Below are 25,388 nucleotides of genomic sequence, written 5' to 3'. Positions count from 1 at the left end.
ATTCTTTTGCTAGGCTAGTTTTGAATTATAATCTTCCACATCTCCACTTCCTGAGTAGCTACAATTACAAGGTATAAGCCACTAGTGTCCAGCTGGGAAAGATCTAAATTTAAAAGCTAAAACTATCATAACAAAGGGCTGCAGGTTAGCCGGGTGTCGGTGGCTCATGCCTGTAATCCTAGATACACAAGAGGCTGAGATCTGAGGATCACAGTTCAAAGCCAGCCGGGACAGGAAAGTCCATGTGACTCTTATCTCCAATAAACCACTAGAAAACCGGAAGTGGCGCTGTGGCTCAAATGGTAAAGCACTAGCCTTGAGCTGAAGAACTCAGGGACAGTGCCTAGGCCCAGAGTTCAAGCCCCATGACCAAAAGAAAAAAAAAAAAAAAGAGGGCTGCAGGTGTGGTTTCAGCAGTACAGCCTAGGCTCTCTATGTTCAAATCCATTGTCACAAAGAGATGAGAAGAGAAAGTCAGAGCCTAGTCCTACTTTTTTTTTTCCTGGTCAGGTGTGGGGTTTGAACTCAGCACCTGGGCACTGACCTTGCGTTTTTAACTCAAGGATAATGCTCTACCACTTTGAGTTACCAATTCAGGTTTTCTGGTGGCTAATTGGAGAGAAGAGTCTCACTGACTTTCCTGCCTGCCTAGCTTTGAAACGGGATCCTCAGATCTCAGCCTCCTAAGTAGATGGGATTACAGGTGTGAGCCACCAGCACCCAGCTAAGCCTGGCTTCAAATTCCCTTATAAGCAAAACAGGGGAAATTTTTTCTTGTGAAAATACCGTACAGAGGGGTAACAATTACATGGGGAAAATTTTTCTTAGGTTTACAGCAGCACAATTTATAAGAGCCAAAACAAACCCGATGTCTGTTAACAGAGGAACAGATACATTAAATGTAGAACATTATGATTTGGATATAAAGCATATTCCCAAAGACTTAATCCCAACATTAAAAAGTGATTGGATGTAACTGTAACCCTCTGTATAGTATCTTTACAATAAAAAAAAAAGTGATTGGATCATGAGGGTTCTGACTGATTAGTCCCTTGATGCATTATCTGATGTCAATTTTAAAAGGTGGAGGAAAATCACAGGTGAAGCCTAACTGGAGGAAGGAGGTAATTATGAGCATGCCCTAGAAAGATTTTACTTGTCCTAAGGTCCTTCCTGTCTTACATTCTCTCAGCTTCCAGCTACTGTAAGGTCAGCAGCCCTGCCTCATCATCCTCTCTACAATGATGCTCTGCCTCACCACAGGCCCCAGAGCCATGAAACTGAATGACCTTGAACAAACCTCTGAAATTGTCAACTTCCTTTGTTTATCTCAGGTATTTGTGATAATGACAAAAATCTAACATACAATGTAATGAAATACTCTTCAGCAATGAAATAAAATTTTGACCAATTTTACAACATGATGAAATCTTGAAAACTTTATGTGAAGCAGAAGCCAAAAGACCATATATTATTTAATTCCACTTATATGGAATGCTTAACTCAATATAGTAGATTATCTGTTTCTACCAGGGAAAATGGGGAGTGATTACTAATTGAAAGCGTTTCTTTTGGTTAATAAAAATGTCCTATTCTAAACATAGTTCAATAATGTTTTACAATCCAGTAATGACATCAAAAACACTAACCTATGTACTTTAAAGAGGTGAACTTTATGGTACACAATATAAGTTATATCTCAATAAAGACTACATTAAAAAACTCACCATATATATAAGGCCCAATATATTATACAGTATAATACTACTATCAGAGGCAATACAGTGGGTAACTTTTGTTTGTTTTGGCCAGGATGGAGTACAGGAAATGAAAAGACTTAAAAGTTATTTTTAACATAGGACTGTTATTTTCAAGTCTAAAATCCAGTCAGTATGGACAGGGATATGGTTCAAATAACAGAGCCTGAGTCTAGCATATGGCAGTCACTGGGTTCAATCCCAAGCACTAAGGAAACAAAACAAACCAGTCTGTGACAGAGTTGCTACCAGCCACCATGTTAGTTTCAACAAACAGCCAGGTGCAGTGGCTCATGCCTATTATTCAAGCTACTCTGGAGACTGAGATGGAGAAAAGAGGACTGAGGTTCTAGTACCTAGGCCAGCCTAGGTAATATGTTCTCAAGACCCCTTTAAACCATTAAAAAGCTGGGTACAGGTGGTACCTGCCTGTCACATAGTTACTTAGAAAGCATAAGACCTACATTTCCAGCCAGCCTGGGTAATAAAGCAAGACCCCCTACCAAAAAGGTAACTAAAGCAAAAAGAGCTGAAAGCATGGGTTCAAGAGGTAGAACACAAGCTTTGCAAGTGCAAGGCCCTGAGTTCAAATCTCAGTTTTGTCAAAACAAAACCAGAAACAACAAAAAAGTCCTACAACAATAATACCACGTTACCATTCTCCTACAAAAATACAGGAAAAAGCAGCTTAATGTAGTACAAATGAATCGCTTCTCACCTATAAATTGATCAAGAAGCTAGGTATGGTGGCATACATCTCTAATTGCAGCACTCGTAAAATTGAAGTAGGAATATAACCAAGTTCTATGTAGCCTGGGCTACATAGCAAACCTTGTCTCAAAACCCAAAACAGCCGGGCGCTGGTAGCTCACGCCTGTAATCCTAGCTACTCAGGAGGCTGAGATCTGAGGATCGCGGCTCAAAGCCAACCCGGGCAGGAAAGACCGCGAGACTCCTATCTCCAATAAACCACCAGAAAACCAGAAGTGGCGCTGTAGCTCAAGTGGTAGAGCGCTCGCCTTGAGCTGAAGAGCTGAGGGACAGCGCCCAGGCCCAGAGTTCAAGCCCCACGACCGACCAAAAAAAAAACAAAAAAAAAACCCAAAACAGCCAGGCGCCCGGTGGCTCACACCTGTCATCCTAGATACTCAGAAGGCTGAGATCTGAGGATCTTGGTTCAAAACCAGCCTGGGCAAGGAAAGTCCGAGAGACTCTTATCTCCAATAAACCACTAGAAAACCAGAAGTGGCACTGTGGCTCAAGCAGTAGAGCACTTGCCTTGAGCTGAAGAGCTGAGGGACAGTGCTCAAGCCCAGAGTTCAAGCCCCACAACCGACAAAAAAAAAGAAATCATGTGTTTGTCAGGCGCTGGTGGCTCATGACTGTAATCCTAGCTACTCAGGAGGCTGAGATCTGAGGATCATGGTTCAAAGCCAACTTAGGCAGGAAAATTCGTAAGATTCTTATCTCCAATTAACCACCAGAAAACCAGAACTGGAGCTGTGGCTTAAGTGGTAAAGCACTCACCTTAAGCTAAAGAGCTCAGGGACATAGCCCATGACAAAAAAAAAAAAAAAAAGCATTTAAGTAGTAAATTATATGCAGTCGTAATATACACTCCAACTCTAGTAAAACTGCACTTACTGTTTTCTTAATAATATAGAAAGCTGGAACTGCATTTCTCATAAAGCAAACACTTACTTCAGAAATTGGCTCTTAGCTGTACTTGGGTCACCTACAATGCAAACATTTATGTCCCCTCGAAGAGAGGTCCCTTCCCCTGTTGTCTTTGGAACACCACCAAAGAGCATCAGCAGAACACCCCGTTTTACTTCATCATTGCCTGAAATGAAAAGAAAGCCATACATGAAAAACTTAAAAATGAAGTGATTCCAAAGGAAACTACTAACGACATGTTTACCAACCACAATGCAGACACAGCTCAAGCAAAGCATAAGACTGGCACAAAATACTGGCTTAGTAATCTTAGTTCTTGCTCTGTGGAGTTATGAGCAATGTCTTCCATATCATAGATGTCAAAGACTTCTGCTCATCATTTTAAGAGTCTTTCTTTGTCCTTAAAGTCCTACTTTTTACACAAAATCTTTCCCTCAAAGATTTCTCCCTACAGCCGGGCGCTGGTGACTCACACCTGTAATCCTAGCTACTCAGGAGGCTGAGATCTGAGGATCGCGGTTCAAAGCCAGCCCGGGCAGGAGAGACCGTGAGACTCCTATCTTCAATAAACCACCAGAAAACCGGAAGTGGCGCTGTAGCTCAAGTGGTAGAGCGCTCGTCTTGAGCTGAAGAGCTGAGGGACAGTGCCCAGGCTGAGTTCAAGCCCCACGGCCGACAAAAAAAAAAAAAAAAAGATTTCTCCCTACAAATAAATGAACTGTAGCCCACAACAATTGAAAGCAAGCACTACACCGTCAGTCCATTTGCAGGTCTGATGCAGTTTTGCAGTTCCACTAAATCTGATAGTATGGCTCATATCTATCCTCAGGAATATCATGGGCTGCTGGGTGCTAGTGGCTTATGCCTATAATCCTAACTGATACTCAGGAGGCTGAGATCTGAGCATCGTGGTTCAAAGCCAGCCCAGGCAACAAAGTCCATGAGACTCTTATCTCCAATTAATCACCAGAAAACCAGAAGTGGTGCTGTGGCTCAAGTGGTAGAGCACTAACCTTGAGCTGAAGAGGGGCAGAGCCCAGGCCCAGAGTTCAAGCTCCATGCCCAACAACAACAAAAAAAGAGTATCATGGGCTGAGGGAATGTGGATTAGAGGCAATGTGCTTGCCTAGCATGTATGAAGCCCTCAGTTTGATTCCTCAATACCACATAAACAAAAACAAACAAACAAAAAGCCAGAAAGTGGTGCTGTGGCTCAAGTGATAAGAGTGCCAGCCTTGAGCAAAAAAAGAAGCTTGGGACAATACCCAATGCTGACTTCAAGCCCCAGGACTGGCAAAAAAAAGAACATCATGGTCTGCGGCTGACCTGGGTAAAAGAACAAGACCCTATCTGAAAAATAAAGCAAAAAGAGATGGAAGATATGGCTCAAGTAAGAGAGCATTTACATAGTAAGTATGACATTGAATTCAAAATCCCAGTACCAAGGACAAACAGTTTCAGCATTTGGGAGGCTTGAAACAGAACTACAGACAGTTTGGACTATATAGCTAGGACATTTCAATGATTTTTAATTGTTGGGTTCCGTTACATTAGATATTCTTTTTTATGATATAGGGGCTTGAATTCAGGGCCTCACTCAGTGTCTTTTGGCCAGCTATGGGGCTCAAACTGAGTTTGGCCACTCTACTTGAGCCACAGTGCCACTTTTGGCTTTTTCTGTGATTAATTGGAGACAAGAATCTCATGAAAGAAGTAGCGCTGTGGTTCAAGCGGTAGAGCCGTAGTTGAAGAGTGCAGGGACAGTGGCCAAGCCCAAGCCCAGAGTTCAAGCTCCACAATGACAAAAAAGGGAAGAAAATAAAAAAAAAGTAGACACATTAAAAGTTAAAAAAAAAAAAAAAAAAGAATCTCATGAACTTTCCAGCTCAGACTGGCTTTAAACCTCAATCCTTGGATCTCAGCTTCCTGAGTACAGGATTACGGGTCTGAGATACCAGCACCTGGCCTCACTCAGCTTTTCTGATCACTGCTGGTTTACCTACCACTTCAGCCAAACCTCTATTTCCAGCTTTCTGCTGGTTAATTGCAGGTTAAGAGTTTTTTTTTGGATTTTTTCTGGCTTCAAACCTTGATCCTCAGGTCTCAGCCTCTTCAGGAACTAAGATTACATAAGCACTGAGACACTAGTGCTCAACTCATGCACTTTTCATATTACTGTTAAAACAAGGCCTTTTTACAATGTTTTTATCATCACAGAAACTCTACACATTAAACAATTCAATTTCTCCCAATTCACCAATTGCTTTTACTTCTAATCTACCTGTGTCTCTAACTATGTCTAGGTACCTCACAGAAGTGAGATCATGTTTTTTTTAAATGCCAGTTCTGGGGCTTGAATTAAGGATCTGGGCACTGTCCCCATGCTTTTTTGTTGAAGGATAGCACTCTTGTCTCTTGAGCCACAGCTCTACTTCCAGCATTTAAGTAGTTTATTAGAGATAAATATAGGAACTTTATTGCCTGAGCTGGCTTTGAACAGTGATCTGTAGATCTCAGCCTCTTGAGTTGCTAGGATTATAGGTGAGCCACTGGCACCTGGGTATGTTTCTTTTTTCTTAAGTGACCCCTTCTAAGCCAATGATAAAACTTTCATGATCTCACAAATGTGCTGGGTGCTAGTGGCTAGCTATTCCGGAGACTAAAATCTGAGGACTGTGGTTCAAAACTAGTCCAGGCAGGAAAGTCTGAGACTTTCTAATAAACTACTCAGAAAAAGCTAGAAGTGGTGCTGTGGCTCAAGTGGTAGAGTTCTAGCCTTGAGCAAAAGATGCTCAGGGGCAGTGCCCCAGCCCTGAGTTCAAGCCCTTGGCCAAAAAAGAAAGAAAGAATGAAACTACTTGTTGCTCTTTATAATCACTTTGATTTCAAGTTTGTGACAAACAGAACTCTTACCATGTATTGTAGGGAATAAGCTGGTGCAAAGATTGTGGTAGAGATTTTTATCTTGACTCATTTCAAACACTTTTTCCCACTCCTTCACAGTCATTTGGTTCTTAATGCTCTCAGCTGTCTGTTCTTCATCTCTGAGCTCTTTCCCTCCAAACTGAGGATGGGAGAAAAAAAGAAAAAGAAAAAGAAAAAAATACTAGTATAAGCCGGGCGCTGGTGGCTCACGCCTGTAATCCTAGCTACTCAGGAGGCTGAGATCTGAGGATCGCGGTTCAAAGCCAGCCCAGGCAGGAAAGACCGCGAGACTCCTATCTCCAATAAAAAACCACCAGAAAACCGGAAGTGGCGCTGTAGCTCAAGTGGTAGAGCACTCGCCTTGAGCTGAAGAGCTGAGGGACAGCGCCCAGGCCCAGAGTTCAAGCCCCACGACTGACAAAAAAAAAAAAAAAAATACTAGTATAGAAGCCAAAAGAAGTAAATAGGAAACTTTGAGATAAGAATAGCTTGGGAGGTCTGCATGTATGAACACAGAATAAAACCTATTTTAAAAAGGGAGAGGAATTAAAGGAGAGGGATAAAGAGGGTAAGATTCATTGATATGTACTATATATACACACACACATGGAAATGTCACAATAAATTCCAACTATACCCCTGCCCCCTGAAAAAAAACCCACACCTAATGTATGCCCAAACAACAACAACCCAACCCAGCTAGGCACAAGTGACTCATGCCTGTACTAGGCAGAAGTTCTGAAGATTGCCTCTTCAAATAACCACCAAAAAGCCAAATCAGTTCATGTGGTAGAGTGAGCAAGCATGCCAGGCCAGTTTAAGATCCCAAGTTCAAACTCTGTTTTTCCTCTGCAACCAAAAAAAAAACTCCCTAAAATATTAAGAGTTCTGCTACCCAAAATCATCATTATTATATTGGCTTATTCTGTATGTACATGCATTCAGAAGCTTAAGAGGTGAACAAAATTATTAATACCTAATATGAGGATGAAAATGAGCCACAGAGATCTTTCCCAACTTTTTTCATTTTATTAAGTCTCACTCTTAGGTTTGGAGACATAGCTCAGTGTTTGCCTTGCAATAGCATGTATAAGATTTTGAGTTTGGGGCTGGGAAGGTATCTCAGCGGTAGAGTGCATGCCTTGCAAGCATGAGGCCCTGGGTTCGATTCCTCAGCACCACATAAACAGAAAAAGCCGGAAGTGGCGCTGTGGCTCCAGTGGTAGAGCACTAACCTTGAGCTGAAGAGCTGAGGGACAGCGCCCAGACCCAGAGTTCAGGCCCCATGACCAGCAAAACAAACAAACGAAGATTTTGAGTTTGATCTCCAGTGTCATAATCCACAGAGACTTACCCGTGGGTTAGTTGGTGCAACACAACACGCAAGAAAGACCAGTCTGTAAGAAAGATCCCTAACACCAAGGGCCCGGAGTCCTCGAATGCCTTCTGTCTCATATCCATCAACACCACTAACACGGGAATTAGTTTCTGCACGTGCTCCTGAAAGATTCAAAGATAAAATGATTAAATGAGGCAGGTTGTTTCCTATTTTAAACATTAAACGTACTGAAAAGCAATTGGCTCAAATCAAAGCTATATATGCAAAGTTTTTAAACTTTGAAAACTTCCAATCAGAACAAGATCTTCTGTAAAAAATCATTTTTAAAATTCTTATTAGACTTCTGTGCTTACCCTGTGTGACTGGCAGTCAAAAAAGTTGACAGGAGGGTTGGGAATGTGGCTCAGTGGTAGAGCGCTTGCCTAGCCTGCATGAAGCCCGGAGTTTGATTCCTCAGTACCGCATAAACAGATAAAGCAGGAAGTGGCACTGTGGCTCAAGTGGTAGAGTGCTAATCTTGAGCAAAAGAAGCTCAGGGACAGTGCTCAGGCCCTAAGTTCAAGCCCTAAGACTGGCCAAAAAAAAAAAAAGTTGACAGGAAAGATATAAGAAACTAGATACCCTGTAGATCAGGTAACCTAGATGCTTAAATGTGCACCACACATGACCAACCTGGTGTGCTAAGCTTGGAGACATCAGGCACAACAATCAGTGTCCCTGTAAAGTCACACTTGTCACCAGCTTGAGCTGACTCCACAGCTTCAGCCCTCAAGATTACTTCTAAACTTCGAGGGATACTTCCCCGGGGAAGCTCTGCTTGAGTCTCTTGAATACGAACCTGTAACATACAAAGAAGAAGAAATTTCCCTCACATCTACACAGTAAAAATTAAGTACTACCTTAACCTCTGTGGACATTTGGCATGTGCCAACATTTACCTTAATAGTTTTCTACCTCGCTGGTGTGAGGTAGTAAACCTGTAATCCTAGCTGCTCAAAAGGCTGAGATGTGAGGATCATGGTTCAAAACCACCTTGGGCAGGAAAGTCTGAGACTCTTATCTCCAATTAACCACCAGGAAACTGGAAGTGGTGCTATGGCTCAGGGGTAGAGCACTAGTCTTGAGCAAAAATGCTCAGGGACAGCACAAAGGCCCTGATTTTAAGCCCATGACTGACCAAAAACCAAGTTTTCTACCCTAAAACTTTTCAAGTAGTTCAATTTTGTCAGATAACACCTACTAAAAATATCATTTTCATTCTTATTTTGAACCATTATTCAAACTGACTGTAAAAAAATTTTCCATTTTTTCCTAAACTTTTCCAATGAAATATACAAGTAACTTATACCTACTTTTTGGGGGGAGGGTAGTACTAGAGTTTGAATTCAGTGTCTCAAGCTTGCTAGACAGATTTTCCTACCATTTCAGCCACACATGGTTCTTTCTCTGCCTTACTATTTGGTAGATTCTCCCATTTTTAACCAGGAACCTGCTTCAGACTGCAATCCTCCGACCTTCAATCTATTTTGTAGCTGGAACTACAGACACAAGGCTCCATGCCCAGCTATTGGTTTAGATAGGGGGTTGCTAGTGTCAAAGCATGGGCTTTCTGTTCCCCACCTCTAGCTAAAATTACAAACATGAGTCATAATACTGTTCTCAATAAACTTTTTTATACCTTCCACCTCAATTTTTCAATTGTTAATATCACAGCCACATGCTTTTGTCATTCATGGGGCTTGAACTCAGGGCTTGGGCATTGTCCCTGAACTCTTTTGCTCAAGGCCAGAGCTCTACCATGTTGATCCAGAGTTATTCTGGCTTTTTAAGTGGTTAATGAAGAGTCTTACAATTGACTTTACTGCTCAGGCTAGCTTTGAATCAGGATCCTCAGACCTCAGACTCCTGAGTAGCTAGGATTATAGGCGTGAACCACCAAGCACCTGACTCACATGCCTTTTTTTTTTTTAAACTATAATATTTGGAAATTGTAAACATCAAGAAAATGTCACACACCTAAATAGTTTAGGATTTCTCAGAATAACTGGCTCAAGTCTGTATTAGGCACCTGCAAGGCAGAGATCAAATTTCAGTTCAAAGCTAGCATGGGCATCTTGGTAAGACTCACTCAATGATTGGAGACAAAGGTGGCATGTGACTATTATCCCAGCTATAAGGGAAACACAATGACTGGTGCAATGGAGCATGATTGTCATGCCTAGCAATGCGAAGAAGCACAAGTAATATTGTCTATTAATCATCCACTTCATCTTCAAATGTCTTCCACTGTAAATAATGCTCCTTATTACAATTGTTTTCTGAGTCTCCAAGACACAATCAATAATCTAAAGTAATATTGATTTGGTTGTTGTATCATGTTCTTTTAAAACTGTAAGACACCACTTAAAAAATAAAAACTAAGAGCTGGGAAGGTGGCTCAGTGGTAGAGTGCTTGCCTACCATGCATGAGGCCCTGAGTTAGATTCCTCAGTACCACATAAACAGAGAAGACTGGAAATGGCACTGTGGCTCAAGTGGTAGGGCTCTAGCCTTGAGCTGAAGAGTTGAGGAATAGCGCCCAGACCCAGAGTTCAGGCCCCTCGACTGACAAAAAATTTAAAAAATTAAAAATTAAAAAAAAAATTTGGCTGAGCGCCAGTGGCTCACGCTTGTAATCCTAGCTACCCAAGAGGCTGAGATCTGAGGATCATGGTTCAAAGCCAGCCAGGGCAGGAAAATCCGTGAAACTTTTTTTTTTTTTTTTTTGTCAGTCGTGGGGCCTGAACTCTGGGCCTGGGGGCTGTCCCTCAGCTCTTCAGCTCAAGGCAAGCGCTCTACCACTTGAGCTACAGCGCCACTTCCGGTTTTCTGGTGGTTTATTGGAGATAGGAGTCTCACAGTCTCTCCTGCCCTGGCTGGCTTTGAACCGTGATCCTCAGATCTCAGCCTCCTGAGTAGCTAGGATTACAGGTGTGAGCCACCAGTGCCGGGCTAATCCGTGAAACTCTTATCTCCAATAAACCACCAGAAAACTGGAAGTGGCACTGTAGCTCAAGTGGTAGAGCGCTAGCCTTGAGCTGAAGAGCTGAGGGACAGCGCTCAGGCTCAGAGTTCAAGCCCCATGACCAAAAAAAAAAACTGCATGTCATCCTTGAGCATGTTTTTTCTCTGTAACGTTCCAATTTTTAGTATATGTGCTACTGAAGTGAGCACAATTTAGTAACTTTTAATGATGCTTGACTTATACTAAAATTGAGTTTAAAATTTTTAAAAGCTATTACAAGGGCCTAAGAATAAATTATTGTAGTCTGAACCTGACCAAATAAGAAGTAAATAAGTACCTTCTGAAAATCAACAAATCTTGATTTATTTGTATCCAGCAAGAATCGCCTCCTGTTAGCACAAACTGGATTTCGACAGATGTTTGGCTGTGTATATTTGAACTGCTGTTCTACATCCTTGATCACTGTCTGACAGTCCAAGCACAGGAATGTTCCGCTCACAAGCTCTGGGTGTACTGGGTGAGTCCGGACCACCTGCCCACTGATGCGAGTGAGCAAACCAATTCTGGATGAGGTGAGCTCTCGAATCCTGGTTAAAGATAAATGCCCATTATCAATATTTATTTCCCAAACTCTTAGCTTGAGAAACTTCAGAAAAAAATTCTTTTAAGTATTCATTATGCTAAAAAACTTAAAAAAGGGGCTGGGAATGTGGCTTCGTGGTAGAGTGCTTGTCCAGCATGCGTGAAACACTGGGTTCCTCAGTATCACATAAACAGAAAAAGCCAGAAGTAGTGCTGTGGCTCAAGTGGTAGAGCACTAGCCTTGAACAAAAGAAGCTCAAGGACTGTGCTCAGGCCCTGAGTTCAAGTCCCTAGTACCAGCAAAAACAAAATAAATAAATAAAAATAAAAATTATGATTCCTCTTAATATACAAATATTTTACTACTTTTTTTTCTTTTTTGTCAGTCCTGGGGTCTGAACTCTGGACCTGGGCACTGTTGCTCAGCTTTTCAGCTCAATGCTAGTGCTCGGCCACTTGAGCCACAAAAGCCACTTCTGGTTTTCTGGTGGTTCATTGGAGATAAAAGAGTCTCATGGACTTTCGTGCCTGGGCTGGTTTTGAACCACGATCCTCAGATCTCAGATTCCCGAGTAGCTAGGATTATAGGCATGAACCACCAGCAACTGGCTTATTACTACTTTTTCTATTTCTTTTTTTTTTGGGGGGGGGGGGGGATCTGATCGTGGGGCTTGAACTCTGGGCCTGGGAAGGTGGCTCAGTGGTAGAATGCTTGCCTTGCATGCGTGAGGCCCTGGGTTCGATTCCTCAGCACCACATAAGCAAAAAGAAAAAAGCTGGAAGTGGCGCTGTGGCTCAAGTGGTAGAGCGCTAGCCTTGAGCTGAAGAGCTGAGAGATAGCACCCAGGCCCAGAGTTCAGGCCCAACGACCGGACTCATCCCCCCCACAAAAAAAGGCTAGCGCTCTACCACTTGAGCCACAGCGCCACTTCCGGCTTTTTTCTTTTTGCTTATGTGGTGCTGAGGAATCGAACCCAGGGCCCCAGGGCCTCACGCATGCAAGGCAAGCGCTCTACCACTGAGCCACCTTCCCAGCCCCACTACTTTTTCTAAAAAACAAGTTGCTTTCATAAAGTTATGGAAAATTTTATTTTTTTTTTCTGCCAGTCCTGGGGCTTGAACTCAGGGCCTGGACACTGTCCTTGAGCTTCTTTTGCTCAAGGCTAGCACTCTACCACTTAAGCCACAGCACCACTTCCAGCCTTTTATATGGTACTGAGGAATTGAACTCAGGACTTCATGCATGCTAGGCAAGCACTCTACTAAGCCACATTCCTAGACCAGGGAAAATTTTATATTCAAGTAAGATATTTATTTCACAAGCCATTTTATACAATTTTATAATTTTGTGATTTTGTTACTTTAACTATTCAAAGTTTAAATGTGGCAAAGTTTGACAAATATTTCTATGCTTCTTCAAATAAATTTATTTTTAAAATAATTGCTGAAGAGACACTTAAAAGTTATGCATATAAACTGAAAGAAAGTCCTTATAGTCATGAGTTTCTGCAACTGTTCTCAGTTTTCCTTTTTTCTTGTCAGTTGTGGTGTTTGAACTTAGAGCCTGGGTACTGTCCCTGAACTCTTTTTGTTCAAGGCTAAGACACTACCACTTTGAGCCACAGCACTACTTCCAGTTTCTGGTGACTAATTGGAGATAAAGAGTCTCACAGTGCCAGGTGCTGGTGGCTCATGCCTGTAATCCTACCTACTCAGGAGGCTAAGATCTGAGGATCATGGTTCATAGCCCAGAAGAGAGGTTGTAGCTCAAAGTGGTAGAGTGCTAGCCTTGAGCAAAATTGCTTAGGGACAGAGTCCAGGCCCCAAGTTTAAGCCCCATTACCTTCTCTCTCCTCCCCCCGCCTCCCAATACACACACAAAGTCTCACAGACTGCTGCCAGGCTGGTGTTGAATCACGATTCTCAGATCTTACCCTTTTGAGTAGCTAGGACTACAGGCATGAGCCACCAGTACCTGTCAGTTTTCCTCCTTTTTCACTTGAACCAATGCCCCATTTCACTAAAAAGCACTCCAAATCTCACAAAACTCAGCTACATTGGGCATCAGTGGACCCATTCTGTAATCCTAGCTACTCAAGAAACTAAGATGTGGTTAACAGCCAGCCTGAATGAACAGGAAATTCCATGAGACTTTTATATCCATTATCATACTAAGAAAGTTGGAAGTAGAGCTGTGGCTCAAGTGGTAGAACTCTACCTGTGAGCATAAAAGCTCAGGGATAGTGCCCAGGCCGAGTTCAAGCCCCAGGACTGGCATACACCATACATAAAACAGAAATAAACAAAAAACCCTAAGCATCTACTAAGCTTTTTGTGCAAAGGGGTGTTAATTTTTCAAAAAAGTCAGCCTCCTAGGAGAGCCAGGTATGATGGCACATGCTTGTAATTTACTTACTTAGAGGGCTGAGGCAGGTGGATCAGAAATTTGGTAAGATCCTGTCTCAAAAAACAAAAAACAGAAACAAAAAACTACCTGGTTATTTATTTTTGTGGTGCTATGGATCAGCTCCAGGGTCTTAGGCATGCTGTGTACTCTACCACTATGTAACATTCCTGCCATCAATTTGTAAGTATTAATTGTGATTCTATCTTTCATATGATTTAGGTAGAAATCTAAGAAAACTGAAGCCTACCAAAAAATAAAAAATAATCAAGGCCTTCCCCCCCACCCCCCGCCCCATTCTAGCACTGAGGCTTGAATTCAGGACCTCAAGTTCTTAATTGGCTTTCCCAATCAGAGCTGGAGCTCTACCACTTGAGCCAAGCTTCCAATTCACTTTTCTGCTGTTTAGTTGGAGATAAAGTGTCTCAAGGATTTGTCTGCCCAGGCTGCCTCTGAACTTTTACTCAGATCTCAGTAGCTAAGATTATATGTATGTGAGCCACCAAAGTTCCCAAGGTTTTTTGACTACTAAATGATACTGACACTATCTGTTGAGTTATTTTCTTTCAAAAGGGTTCTTACTTGTGTCTGCTAGGTAGGTCTTGAAACGCTACATAAAAATCCTTGACAAGAGGGATATCTTTTTGGTCTTTGACGAAGGTTTTCAATGCCCGACACAGGTAAGGGTAGACTCTGAAAAACAAAAACCAGTTAACTGATACCTGGAAGCATAAACTAAATCATTCTGGCCCTTCACTTTTTTTTTTTCCGGTCCGGTTGTGGGCCTGAACTCTGGGTCTGGGCGCTGTCCCTTAGCTCTTCGGCTCAAGGTTAGTGCTCTACCACTTGAGCCACAGCGCCAGTTCTGGCTTTTTTTTTTTTCCTACTTATGTGGTGTTGAGGAATCAAACCCAGGGCCTCATGCATGCAAGGCAAGCACTCTACCACTGAGCCACCTTCCCAGCCCCTGGCCCTTCACTTTTAATTGAAGAAAAAAATGGATGAGTCCTGGTGATATTACTAAGTAGCACAAATTGACATAAATGCTACTTGGTTAGACAAGTGTGTGCTACAGCCTGATTAAAGCCACCTTCTGACATAATAGCTACTTTCAAGTGAGAACTGCTGCTTGTCTTATACACCAGCTACAGCAAAGTTGTATCTGCTTGAGCTACCTTTCTCACCTGTCAGTACTACAGTTTTCCTTTGTATGCTTTCACAATAAACCATTCATTATCCCTCTATAACCATTACTGATGGTCACTATGACTAGAAACACTGAAAAGATAGTCTCTTGTCTCTTTAACCTATCAGGAAAACAAAACTACTCTTTATCCTGGGTTTCATTTCCACTCACTACTTACAATATTCACTTAATCTGTTTATATTTAGATGATCATTTATTCAATGTAGGTATCTATAGACAAAGTTTTTCCTGACAATTAAAAACACAATGAGGGCCTGATATTCATGTCTAATCACTCCATCTCTACTCCTCCAATTACATTTTTTTTTTTTTTGGTCGCTTGTGGGGCTTTAAAACTCAGGACCTGGGCACTATCTCTGAGCCTCTTTGTGCTCAAGGATAGAGTTTTACCACTTAAGCCATAGCACCACTTCTGGTTTTTGAATGGTTAATTGTGGATAACAGTCTCACAGGAACTTTTCTGTATGGGGTAGCTTTGAACTGCAATCCTTAGATGTCAGCCTCCTGAGTAGCTAGGATTACAGGCAGTAAACCACCAACACCTGGCTCCAATTACAATTACAATTTTTAAAGTAATTTCTGTAACATGGAAAACCATGTTATTCTGTTAAGGGAAAGAGGGCATATTTTCCTAATTATATTATGATCCCAATAATATATATAATAAAGCAAAATGAAATGAGGTCTTTATACAATGCTACACTTGCAGATTTGGGTGGTTCCTAGAATGTTTGCTAGAAGTGCTAGTAGTGGTTATCCATGACTGGTGGGATTGTAAACATACACATGATTTGACTCTTACTTTAAAATATATACACACACATATATTTAACTTTTATAGTAAGTGGCGCTGTAGCTCAAGTGGTAGAGCGCTCGCCTTGAGCTGAAGAGCTGAGGGACAGCGCCCAGGCCCAGAGTTCAAGCTCCAAGACCGACAAAAAAAAAAAAAAAAGAAAAAAAGAAAAGGTAAAAAAAAAAAAAAAATTAACTTTTATAGTTAAGTCTGTATCTACACCTACTAAACACTTTGGCAAAGCATCTATTTCTAGTGGAAATGGATCAAATGACAAAGCAATAGCATTAAATTCCTATCACAAAGCAAGTGTAGAAAACGAAGGCTTTCAACATTTGACATGAAAAAAATTGAGCACCAAGGCCTAGATTGAGTTCAGAGAAGCACTAAAAGGACCACTAACAAAGGGCCTTTCTCTGGAAGGAAATAACTGTGTCAACCATCTGTCCTTCTGCTTCGAAGTACAAATCCAGTTCCAGTCCAGCTAGCTTCCCAGACTCTACTTCTATTTGAAGTAAAGGAAATTAATTCACCCATACCTATAGAACTCTTCTTGAATTGTGGTGGATAATTGTTGGTTAAATTGCTCCAGGTCTGCAAAACTTACAACCAGTGTATTTCTCTCAGGACGGATTAGCTCCTCTGCTAACTGCAGATACTTAATTTCTCCATCACTTCCCTGGAACCTACAGACATACATTAAATCAGGGCAAACAGAGAAATTAAGCAGTGAAAATAAAAATACGGATACTTGATAATTCAGGACATCATTAAAGACTGTCAGCTTTAGAGTTAGAGAAGCCTATGTTTAGTACTTCTGTAACTTGGGACAAATTACTTACCCAGAAAATGTTGAATCAGTAAACTCAAATTAAAACATTCAATTTCTTTTAGTCCTTGATATAGAAGTGGAAAAAAGGCTTAGAGATGCATCTCAGTGGTTCAGCGCAATGATTAGCTACCATGTACATCAAGACTCTGGGTTCAATTCCCAACAACAAAACAAAAGAATATATAAATCTTAAAAGCAGAATAAAAATACAAAAAAAAGTTATGTCAACTTTTCAAGAGCTCAGGAAAAATGTAAATACACATACAAAATTGTGATTTTTTTTCCTCCCAAAAGGCCAAGCAGAGCATCACAACTTTGTTCTTTTAGTTCTGAGGCAAAAGCAACTTTTCTAAATATACTATGTTGATTCTTCAATATACAATCTGTTATGACACAGGTGACAGTCAAGTAAACAAGAAGAAAAATGTAAATTAGTGCCACCACTATGGAAACTCTACTCTTGGACATTTATTCAAAAGGTCACAAGCCAGGATACAATAAAGGCATTTGCACACTCATGTCCATTTCTGTACTTTTTACCATAGCCAAGTTTAGGAAACAGTCCAGATGCCCTATAATGGATGAAAAAAAAAAAGGAAGAAAAATGTTCCTACTAATGAGAACCGCAATAAATGTGTTCATATTAACCAATTCTGCTGATAGGAGTATCTGGAAAAGATTCATCCATTTAAAGGTACACTACAATTCTGCCTTGAAGAGTCATTCAAAATGAAATTTCAAGAAAAACAGGTGGTGAAAAATTGGCTACAGATGATAGCAAGTATGTGGCAAACTCAGGGAAGGAATGAGAGGTATGTGCATGGTGACTGATGCAGCTTTTCAAAAATGAAACAGGAGCGAAGAATCTGCAATAGCAAACCCAAAGGTTTTTTGTGGATTTCTTTTTATTTTGTACAAGTACAGATACTGTCTTGTTTATCACTAGCTAAGATACATAGCTATATGATAAAGACATGTAAGTTACCTATTGGAACATTTACTTATTCAAAATCCTTTTAAGATGATGTGGTGCTAGGTAGAGTTTAGGATTTCTATTCCAGGTAAAGTTGCAGACAGGAAGATTTATGTAATGGTAGTTCTACTCTCTGTCCATGAGCTCCCAACATCTAAGAAATAATTAGTGATTTCAGTCTACAAGTGTATAGTGTTTCATGAGTTTTTAGTTGGGGTCTGAGAGATGACTAGCTGTTGAGCTTAGACTATTACCCAAAGCAGAGAAATAGAAACTAAATTACAGTTCTATATAAAAACCAAACTCCCTAGAACAGCATTATTCAAAACTACCCAAATGTAGGAGCAACCAGTCACTGAATGGCTATGCGCAAGGTGCTATGTAATCCATATATAATCAATTTTATTCAGCCTTAAAAAGAAATTCTGATAAAAGCTACCACACACACTTTTTGCTTAGTGAAATAAGCCAGACACACACAAAAAAAGACAAATATGTATAGCAACAGGGTAAAAGGGTGATGGCTAGGAGAAGGGGTTAACAGGGCTAATGAACTCAGAGGTGAGTTTGGGACATGGATAGTTGTTCCAGGTGAATGCACTTTCTAATAGGCACTAAAAAATGGTTAAAGAGCAAAGTTCTGTGCTTCAAGTATATGTGTGCGCATGACACACACACATGTGTAACTGCCATAATTCAAAGAACCGAATTTCTAAGACATCTCCAACTGGTTGACGTTTCTTCCTGGAGTCGGCAGAGTCCCAACACCAAAGGACAGCACTAGCTTAGCTGCACCAAGAAAAGTTAACGGGGATGCGGTGCAGGTGAAGGAGTTGTTCAGTGGGCCAGGAATCTAGCCATCTAACTGGAGAATTGGAGGCGGCACGGGAGTATGCCGCGATGTCTCTTTATGAACAGGGCGGAGGTCGGCTGTAACTTTCATCAACGCACCGGCACCCAGCGCTGCGGCGCCCCCCCACCCCGAAAATCCAGCCCCAGGCTCGAGGCCCGGCGGTCCACAGCGGCTCCGCCACGAAGCCGGGCCAGCTCCGCCTCCCACGGAACCACGCGGAGCTCGCGGGCCCGAAGAACAGGTGGCTTAGCCCTGCCGAGCCTCAGTTTCCCCACACGTCACCAGAGTCACAGAAACACCAGCCTCGCGGGGCCGTGTGCAGTCCAAGCAAAAAGGCAAAGGTGCGAGCATCAAACCCTGGGCACCGCGAGCCTCAAAACGGCTTTTGCCCTCCCCCGCCCCCCGAAACCCGTCCACCAGGTTCAGGTCACCCTCTGCGGCGGCCTAGGCTGCGTTCTAACAGGGGCCCGGGCCGCTCGTCCCCGGCGCGCGACCCCTCGCGGTTCCGGAACGCGCGCCCGCAGGCATCCCGGCCCCGCCCGGCCCCGACACCGCGGGCGACCAAGGAGGCCCCGGGAGCCGCAGACTTACTCCTCCAAGAAGTCCAGGAACAGTTTCTGGCACTTCTCGGCCACCTCGTCGCGCACTTCCTGGTGCTTGCTGCCGGCACCCGGCTCCGCTGCCGCCGCGAGGTCCATGGCTGCTTTCTGCTAGAAGAGCGCCGCCGCCAAATTCCACCGCCACGAGTCGCTTCTTCTAGGACGCTGCCGCTTTGCGCGCGCCGCCGGCGCTCCGGTCCCGCCCCTCTCGCCGAACGGGACAGCTGGAGCCAATCGTAGCGCAGGAGCTAAGGGATTTCGCGCCAAACCTGCCCAATAAATGACGGCTTCGCTCAGAGCTCCACCCAACGGAGCGTGGATTTCGCGCCAAATGCAAAGACCGAAAGAAAGCCAGGCTTCTGCGTGTGCGCTTGCGCAGCGGGTCGTCTCCTGGGCGTCCATGGGGCTTTTGGGAAGAGTATAAAGATTGGATCTTCGTCTAAAGTGATTTTTTTTTCTTCAAAAATTCTTCAATAGTTTCACCAATACTGAACGCTAGGAGTCAGGCTCTATGGAAATGAGAAATGAGTTAAGATTTAAACCTCCTCCCAAACTGGTTGGAGGAAGTAAACTATCAACAAACTACAGGGTGTAGTCTCTTTTTTTTTGGCCAGTAATGGGGCTTGAACTCTGGGCCTGGGCGCTGTCCCTCAGCTCTTCAGCTCAAGGCTAGTGCTCTACCACTTGAGCCACAGCACCACTTCTTTTTCTGCTTATGTGGTGCTGAGGAATCGAACCCAGGGCCTCATGCATGCAAGGCAAGCGCTGAACCACTGAGCCACATTCCCAGCCCCAGGATGTAGTCTTTTCAGGGTACAAGAGATGTATACAATCTTGCTGAGGGGAGTTGGAAGTTTCCTGTTGCTGTTGACTGAGCAAAGTCAGAAAAGTGTTGAGCATTGTTGATTAATCCCCCTTTTCGTGTGTGTGTGTGTGTGTGTGTTGTGTATGTATACATGCCTATGTCTGTCCTGGAACTTGAACTCAGGACCTGGGCACTCTTCCTGAGCTTTTTAGTTTGTTTTTTAATGAAGAAAGATCAGGTTTATTAATCAGATATATTACAAAACAATTTACACGCAAAAGTAAAAAGTAAATCAAAGTAATTAGTTTGTTTTGGTATTCCTTGAGTACTTCAAATCACTTGAAGTTGACACTAGAACATTAGCGGAGCTGGTATCTGTTTGAATAACACAGATTTTATGTTATTTTTCTTCCATGGCAACTCTTAAGAACCCCTTAGTCTATGATCATAATATTCTTCAAAACAGAGGGTAAAAGAATTATTTAGCCAGTTGCCAGTAGCTCCCACCTGTAATCCTAGCTACTCAGGAGGCTGAGATCTGAGGATCATGGTTCAAAGCCAGCCTGGGCAGGAAAGTCCATTGAGACTCTTATCTCCAATAAAACCACTAGAAAACCGGAAGTGGCACTGTGGCCCAAGCCGTAGAACGCTCTCCTTGAGCTGAAGAGCGCAGGGACAGTGCCCAAGCCCAGAGTTCAAGCCCCACTACTGACCAAAAAAAATTTTTTTAAACATTTCTCCTTCCATAAAATAATGGCATTTTCAGGGAAATGGATGGCACTAGAACAAATTACGTTGAACGAGGTAAGCCAAGATCAGAGACACAAAATGGCACAAGGTCTCCCTGATAGGCAGATGTTAGTCTTAAAACACAATAAGATACCCATACACAGTGAAACTGAAAGAGGTTAGTCTTAAAAGAATAACACCAGCTTGTAATACCCAAGCACCTCTTCATATATGCATAAAATAATATACAGACTGAAAAGAACCCCAAAGACAAGGAAACAAGGACCTCTTTTTAATTTGTCTTGTTGTTTTTAGATGACTCTATATTCTTAACCTCATATATGGTATATACATGTGCACATCTGAGAGAGCTGGGAGAAGGCACAGAATCATTGGAAAGCAGGTGAAAAAAATACAGCAGAGGGGCTGGGAAGGTGGCTCAGTGGTAGAGTGCTTGCCTTTCATGCATGAGGCCCTGGGTTCGATTCCTCAGCACCACATAAGCAGAAAAAGCTGGAAGTGGCACTGTGGCTCAAGTGGTAGAGGGCTAGCTTGAGCTGAAGAGCTGAGGGAGACAGTGCCCAGGCCCAGAGTTCAGGCCCACAACCAACAAAAAAAAACAAAACAAAAAAAAAATACAGCAGAGGGACCTATCAGCTGTACTGGACATTGATGAAGGTGAACTAAGCAATTCAGGGTGGTGATAGGAGAGAGGGAATGAGGGAGAAAGGGGGAACAGCTGATACTAAGCAAAAGGAAAACTGTACGTATCACCCAATTTGGAAGAAATAGTTTTTTGTTTTTGTTTTTGTTTTTGTCGGTCGTGGGGCTTGAACTCTGGGCCTGGGCACTGTCCTTCAGCTCTTCAGCTCAAGGTGAGCGCTCTACCACTTGAGCTACAGTGCCACTTCCGGTTTTCTGGTGGTTTATTGGAGATAGGAGTCTCACAGTCTTTCCTGCCTGGGCTGGCTTTGAACCGTGATCCTCATATCTCAGCCTCCTGAGTAGCTAGGATTACAGGCGTGAGCCACCAGCGCCCGGCTTGGAAGAAATAGTTTTATTAAAGTTCGTAGAGTTTATAAACTTTGTAGATTAAGATAATAATGATTATTGTTGTGAAAGTTAAAATGTGTTTGTGACTTTAGCCAAGTATAACTATGCCACAGTAGTGTGAATTTTTTTTGGTCAGTTGTGGGGCTTGAACTCTGGGCCTGGGCGCTGTCACTCAGCTTTTCAGCTCAAGGTGAATGCTCTACCACTTGAGCCACAGAGCCACTTCCCATTTTCTGGGGTTAATTGGAGATAAGAGTATAGTAGACTTTCTTGCCCAGGCTGGCTTTGAACCCTGATCATCAGATCTCAGCCTCCTGAGTAGCTAGGGCTACAGTTTACTATCATGAAATTTATGTAGTCACTTAATAAAAAATATATTTGGCCAGGCGCTGGTGGCTTCCGCCTATAGTCCTATTTAGGAGGTTGAGATCTGAGGATTACCGTTCAAAGCCAGCTGGGGGACTGGGAAGGTGGCTCAGTGGTAGAGTGCTTGCCTTGCATGCATGAGGCCCTGGGTTTCATTCCTCAGCACCACATAAGCAGAAAAAGCTGGAAGTGGCTCTGTGGCTCAAGTGGTAGAGTGCTCACCTTGAGCTGAAGAGCCAGGGACAGTGCCCAGGCCCAGAGTTCAGGCCCCATGACCCACAAAAAAAAAAAAAAAAAAAAAAAAGCCAGCCAAGGCAAGAAAGTCCTCAAGGACTCTTATCTCCAACTAACCACCAGAAAAACGGAAGTGGTACAAAGGCTCAAAGTAGTAGTGTACTAGCTTGAACTGAAGAGCTCAGAGACACAGGACTCAGGCCCAGAGATCAAACCCCATGACCCACCAATAAATAAATAATATGTATATATATATATAGATATATATATAGATAGATAGATAGATAGATATGGAAAAAAATTGGCATTACAAATTGGTCAAGTAAGTTTCTGGCTGAGATCTAGGGTGATTACTATCTGACCAATACTTAGGTTTTTCTCCCTGTTTTATAGTTACACTTGTATCTTCTGAAGATATTAAGATATTGTTTGGGGTCAAAAATATTTCCCTGTCCCTTTGGAATTATTTCCCATGCATTTTATGAACTTTGGTAAGGTTCCAAAACTTTTTTAATCAATCGAACATTGCAAACTATTCAAAAGGATTTTCTTCACTGGAATTTATAGGGTACTACACATTTAACATCAGTTCTTTATTGGCTCTTTGCTTTTTTTTTTTTTTTTTTGGTCAGTTGTGGGCCTTGAACTCTGGGCCTTGGCACTATCCCTCAGCTCTTCAGCTCAAGGCTAGAGCTCTACCACTTGAGCCACAGCGCCACTTCCAGTTTTCTGGTGGTTTATTGGAGATAAAGAGTCTCAAGGACTTTCCTGCCTGGCTGGCTTTGAACCTCAATGCTCAGATCTCAACCTCCTGAGTAGCTAGGATTACAGGCGTGAGCCACCAGCACCCGGTGCTCTTTGCTTTTTTTCCCCCGTATTATTTCCTTTGTTTTCTTGGAACACATTTTTTGTTCATTTTAGACCTATGGAGTTATTGCCAATTTTATTTTTTTATTGTTATTATGGAGGTGATGTACAGGGAGGTTATAGTTACGTAAGTCAGCTAATGAGCACATTTCTTTTTGGACAATGTTACCCCTTCCCTTGTTCTCTCCTGTTTTCCCCGCCTGTCCTCACCCACAAGTTAAACAGTTCATTTTCAACACAGTGTCTAATGAGTACCACTGCTGCATTTGTTCTCCCTCCCTTTGTCACTCCATTTCTGTGCCCCCTTTACCCTCTCACAGATAGATAAACAACATGACAAAAAGAAAACAAAACAGCAAAAAGAAAAAAAACATGCCAGGTGCAGGTGACTCATGCCTACAATCTTAACTACTCAGGAGGCTGAGATCTGAGGATTGAGGTTCAAAGCCAGCCAGGGCTGTAAAATTCAATTATGTATAGATGCCATATTTTTTGGATCCACTCATCTATTTGGGAGCATTTGGCTGTTTCCATATCTTGTCTATTGTGAATAATGCAGCAATGAACACAGATGTTCAAGTGCCTTTATGGTATCCTGGCTTGTGATGTTCTGCCTCGGTACCCAGGAGTAGTATGGCTGGAAGCTCCATGATTAGTTTCTTGAGGAACCTCCAGACTTGTATCCAGAGTGGTTGCACTAGTTTACATTCCCACCAGCAGTGCAATAGGGTTTCAATTTCTCCACATCCCCCCACCTGAACTATTTTGCTCAAGGGTCACACCCTACTATTTGAGCCATGGCTCCACTCCTGGCTTTTTTGGTTGTTAATTGGAGTTAATAAGTTGATGTTAGGTGAAATAAACCCCAAGATAAGTATTCAAATGTTTTTTTCTTTCTTTCTATTGTTTCTAACATATTTATAAGATATTTCTTTGTTGCTTTGTATGTCCCTCCCCCACGGTATAACCCCTGCTTTCACTGTATTTGATGTTGGTATAATTTGTGGAGGGGAAGGGAAAAAACAAATCATTTAAATAGGGATGCAGGTGGACCCATTGCAACAATGAGATGTACAAATCGTTATGTCGAAAAACGAACTTTATAACTTTGGTGGGGGGTGGGGGAGCGGGGAGATGGGAAGGGATGGGAAGGGAAAACAAAGGAGGAGGCAACAATGCTTAATAAGAAATGTACTCATTAGCTTGCCCATGTAATTGTAACCCCTCTGTATGGTATTTTCACAATTAAAAAAAATGAAAAAACAAAAAAGAGTTTTAAGGACTTTTCTGCCCAGGCTTGCTTTGAATAGTGAGCCTCAGATCTCAGCCTCCTGAGTAGGTAGGGTTACAAGTTTGTGTCAGCCATGAAAGAGGCTATCTAACAGGAGAAACTTCACTTCTTTTACTTTAATTAATGACTGGGTACTGATGACCTTTTTGCCAATAATGGGGCTTGAACTCAGAGCCTGGACACTATCCCTAGCTTTATTTCACTGAAGGATAGCACTTTAGGACTTAAGTCAAAGCTCCACTTCTGGCTTTTTGCTGGTTAATTGGAAATAAGATTTGTCTGCCTGGGCTAACTTTGAACCTTGATCCTTATGGGATTATGGGTGTGAGCCACTGGAGCCAGATTTCATTTGTTTTATTGATCTTAAAAACAATCACCAACTTTAGAGGTCACCCAAATAATCACTAGTTTTGTGTATAGATAATACCTGGTACACGTGGGCCATGATGATGATACCTGCCTTGTCAAAAATTTGAAGACCACTTTTGTCTATCTCAACTGGTTTAAACTCCCAACCCATCACTTGGGCCTGTGTTAAAAATCAATGGTGATATCTTTGACTTCAGAATGCCAAACACTTCTAGATTATACTAGTTCCATTATTTCTTTATCATGTGCTTATGAAAAGCTAGGATTGATTACACGTGTGCTGACCACTGAGTACATGTCTTTCTTGTCTCCAATCACCTTTCCCTTCCCCTTACACACTACCTTCATGCAATCAACATCCTGAGGGCTTGGACCCTCCCAAGGACTGTCAACTGACTTAGCAATTCATGTAATGAATCATGTATGCATGTACTCACTACCTTGGTTAACCCTGCATGTAACTTTGAGACTAGATATGCATGTGCTGCCTTCTATGACCACGGTTGGCCAGATGCCACTTTTGCCTAAAGGGGATATAAAGACGCACCATTGTTGGGCAATGGGCAGTGTTGCTGATGGACAGAATGTAGGCATCTGAACAGAATAAGGCTGCTGCTGTTTCAGAGGCTGTGCTACTGCTTCTGCTGAGTCTGCCAGTTTATAAATAAACATGACAACAGTCTTACATGGCATCTTTCTTTGGCCTTCTTGAATCAGAGAAAGCCACCA

General features: G+C 42.4%; 1 protein-coding gene across 1 annotated transcript in view; it reads right to left on the bottom strand.

Moving 5' to 3' along the window:
• Window positions 1–19,105, bottom strand: part of Mcm6 (minichromosome maintenance complex component 6) — a 50,008-nt gene extending 30,903 nt beyond the window's left edge. The window contains exons 1-8 of the mRNA XM_070023875.1: window positions 18,938–19,105; window positions 16,228–16,374; window positions 14,271–14,381; window positions 11,040–11,289; window positions 8,371–8,536; window positions 7,714–7,859; window positions 6,348–6,498; window positions 3,459–3,600 (exon numbers count right to left, since the gene is read on the bottom strand). Coding sequence (XP_069879976.1) covers window positions 3,459–3,600; window positions 6,348–6,498; window positions 7,714–7,859; window positions 8,371–8,536; window positions 11,040–11,289; window positions 14,271–14,381; window positions 16,228–16,374; window positions 18,938–19,044 — 1,220 coding nt within the window. The 5' untranslated portion in view covers window positions 19,045–19,105. The remainder of the gene's footprint in view (window positions 1–3,458; window positions 3,601–6,347; window positions 6,499–7,713; window positions 7,860–8,370; window positions 8,537–11,039; window positions 11,290–14,270; window positions 14,382–16,227; window positions 16,375–18,937) is intronic.
• Between the last annotated feature and the right edge of the window lie 6,283 nt (window positions 19,106–25,388).

The sequence above is a fragment of the Dipodomys merriami genome, unplaced genomic scaffold, assembly GCF_024711535.1.
Source record: "Dipodomys merriami isolate MVZ:Mamm:240054 unplaced genomic scaffold, mDipMer1.0.p SCAF_1, whole genome shotgun sequence".
Lineage (NCBI taxonomy): Eukaryota > Metazoa > Chordata > Mammalia > Rodentia > Heteromyidae > Dipodomys > Dipodomys merriami.
The sequence above is the reverse complement of the archived record's forward strand: the minus strand, read 5'-3'. Positions and strand labels throughout refer to the sequence as shown.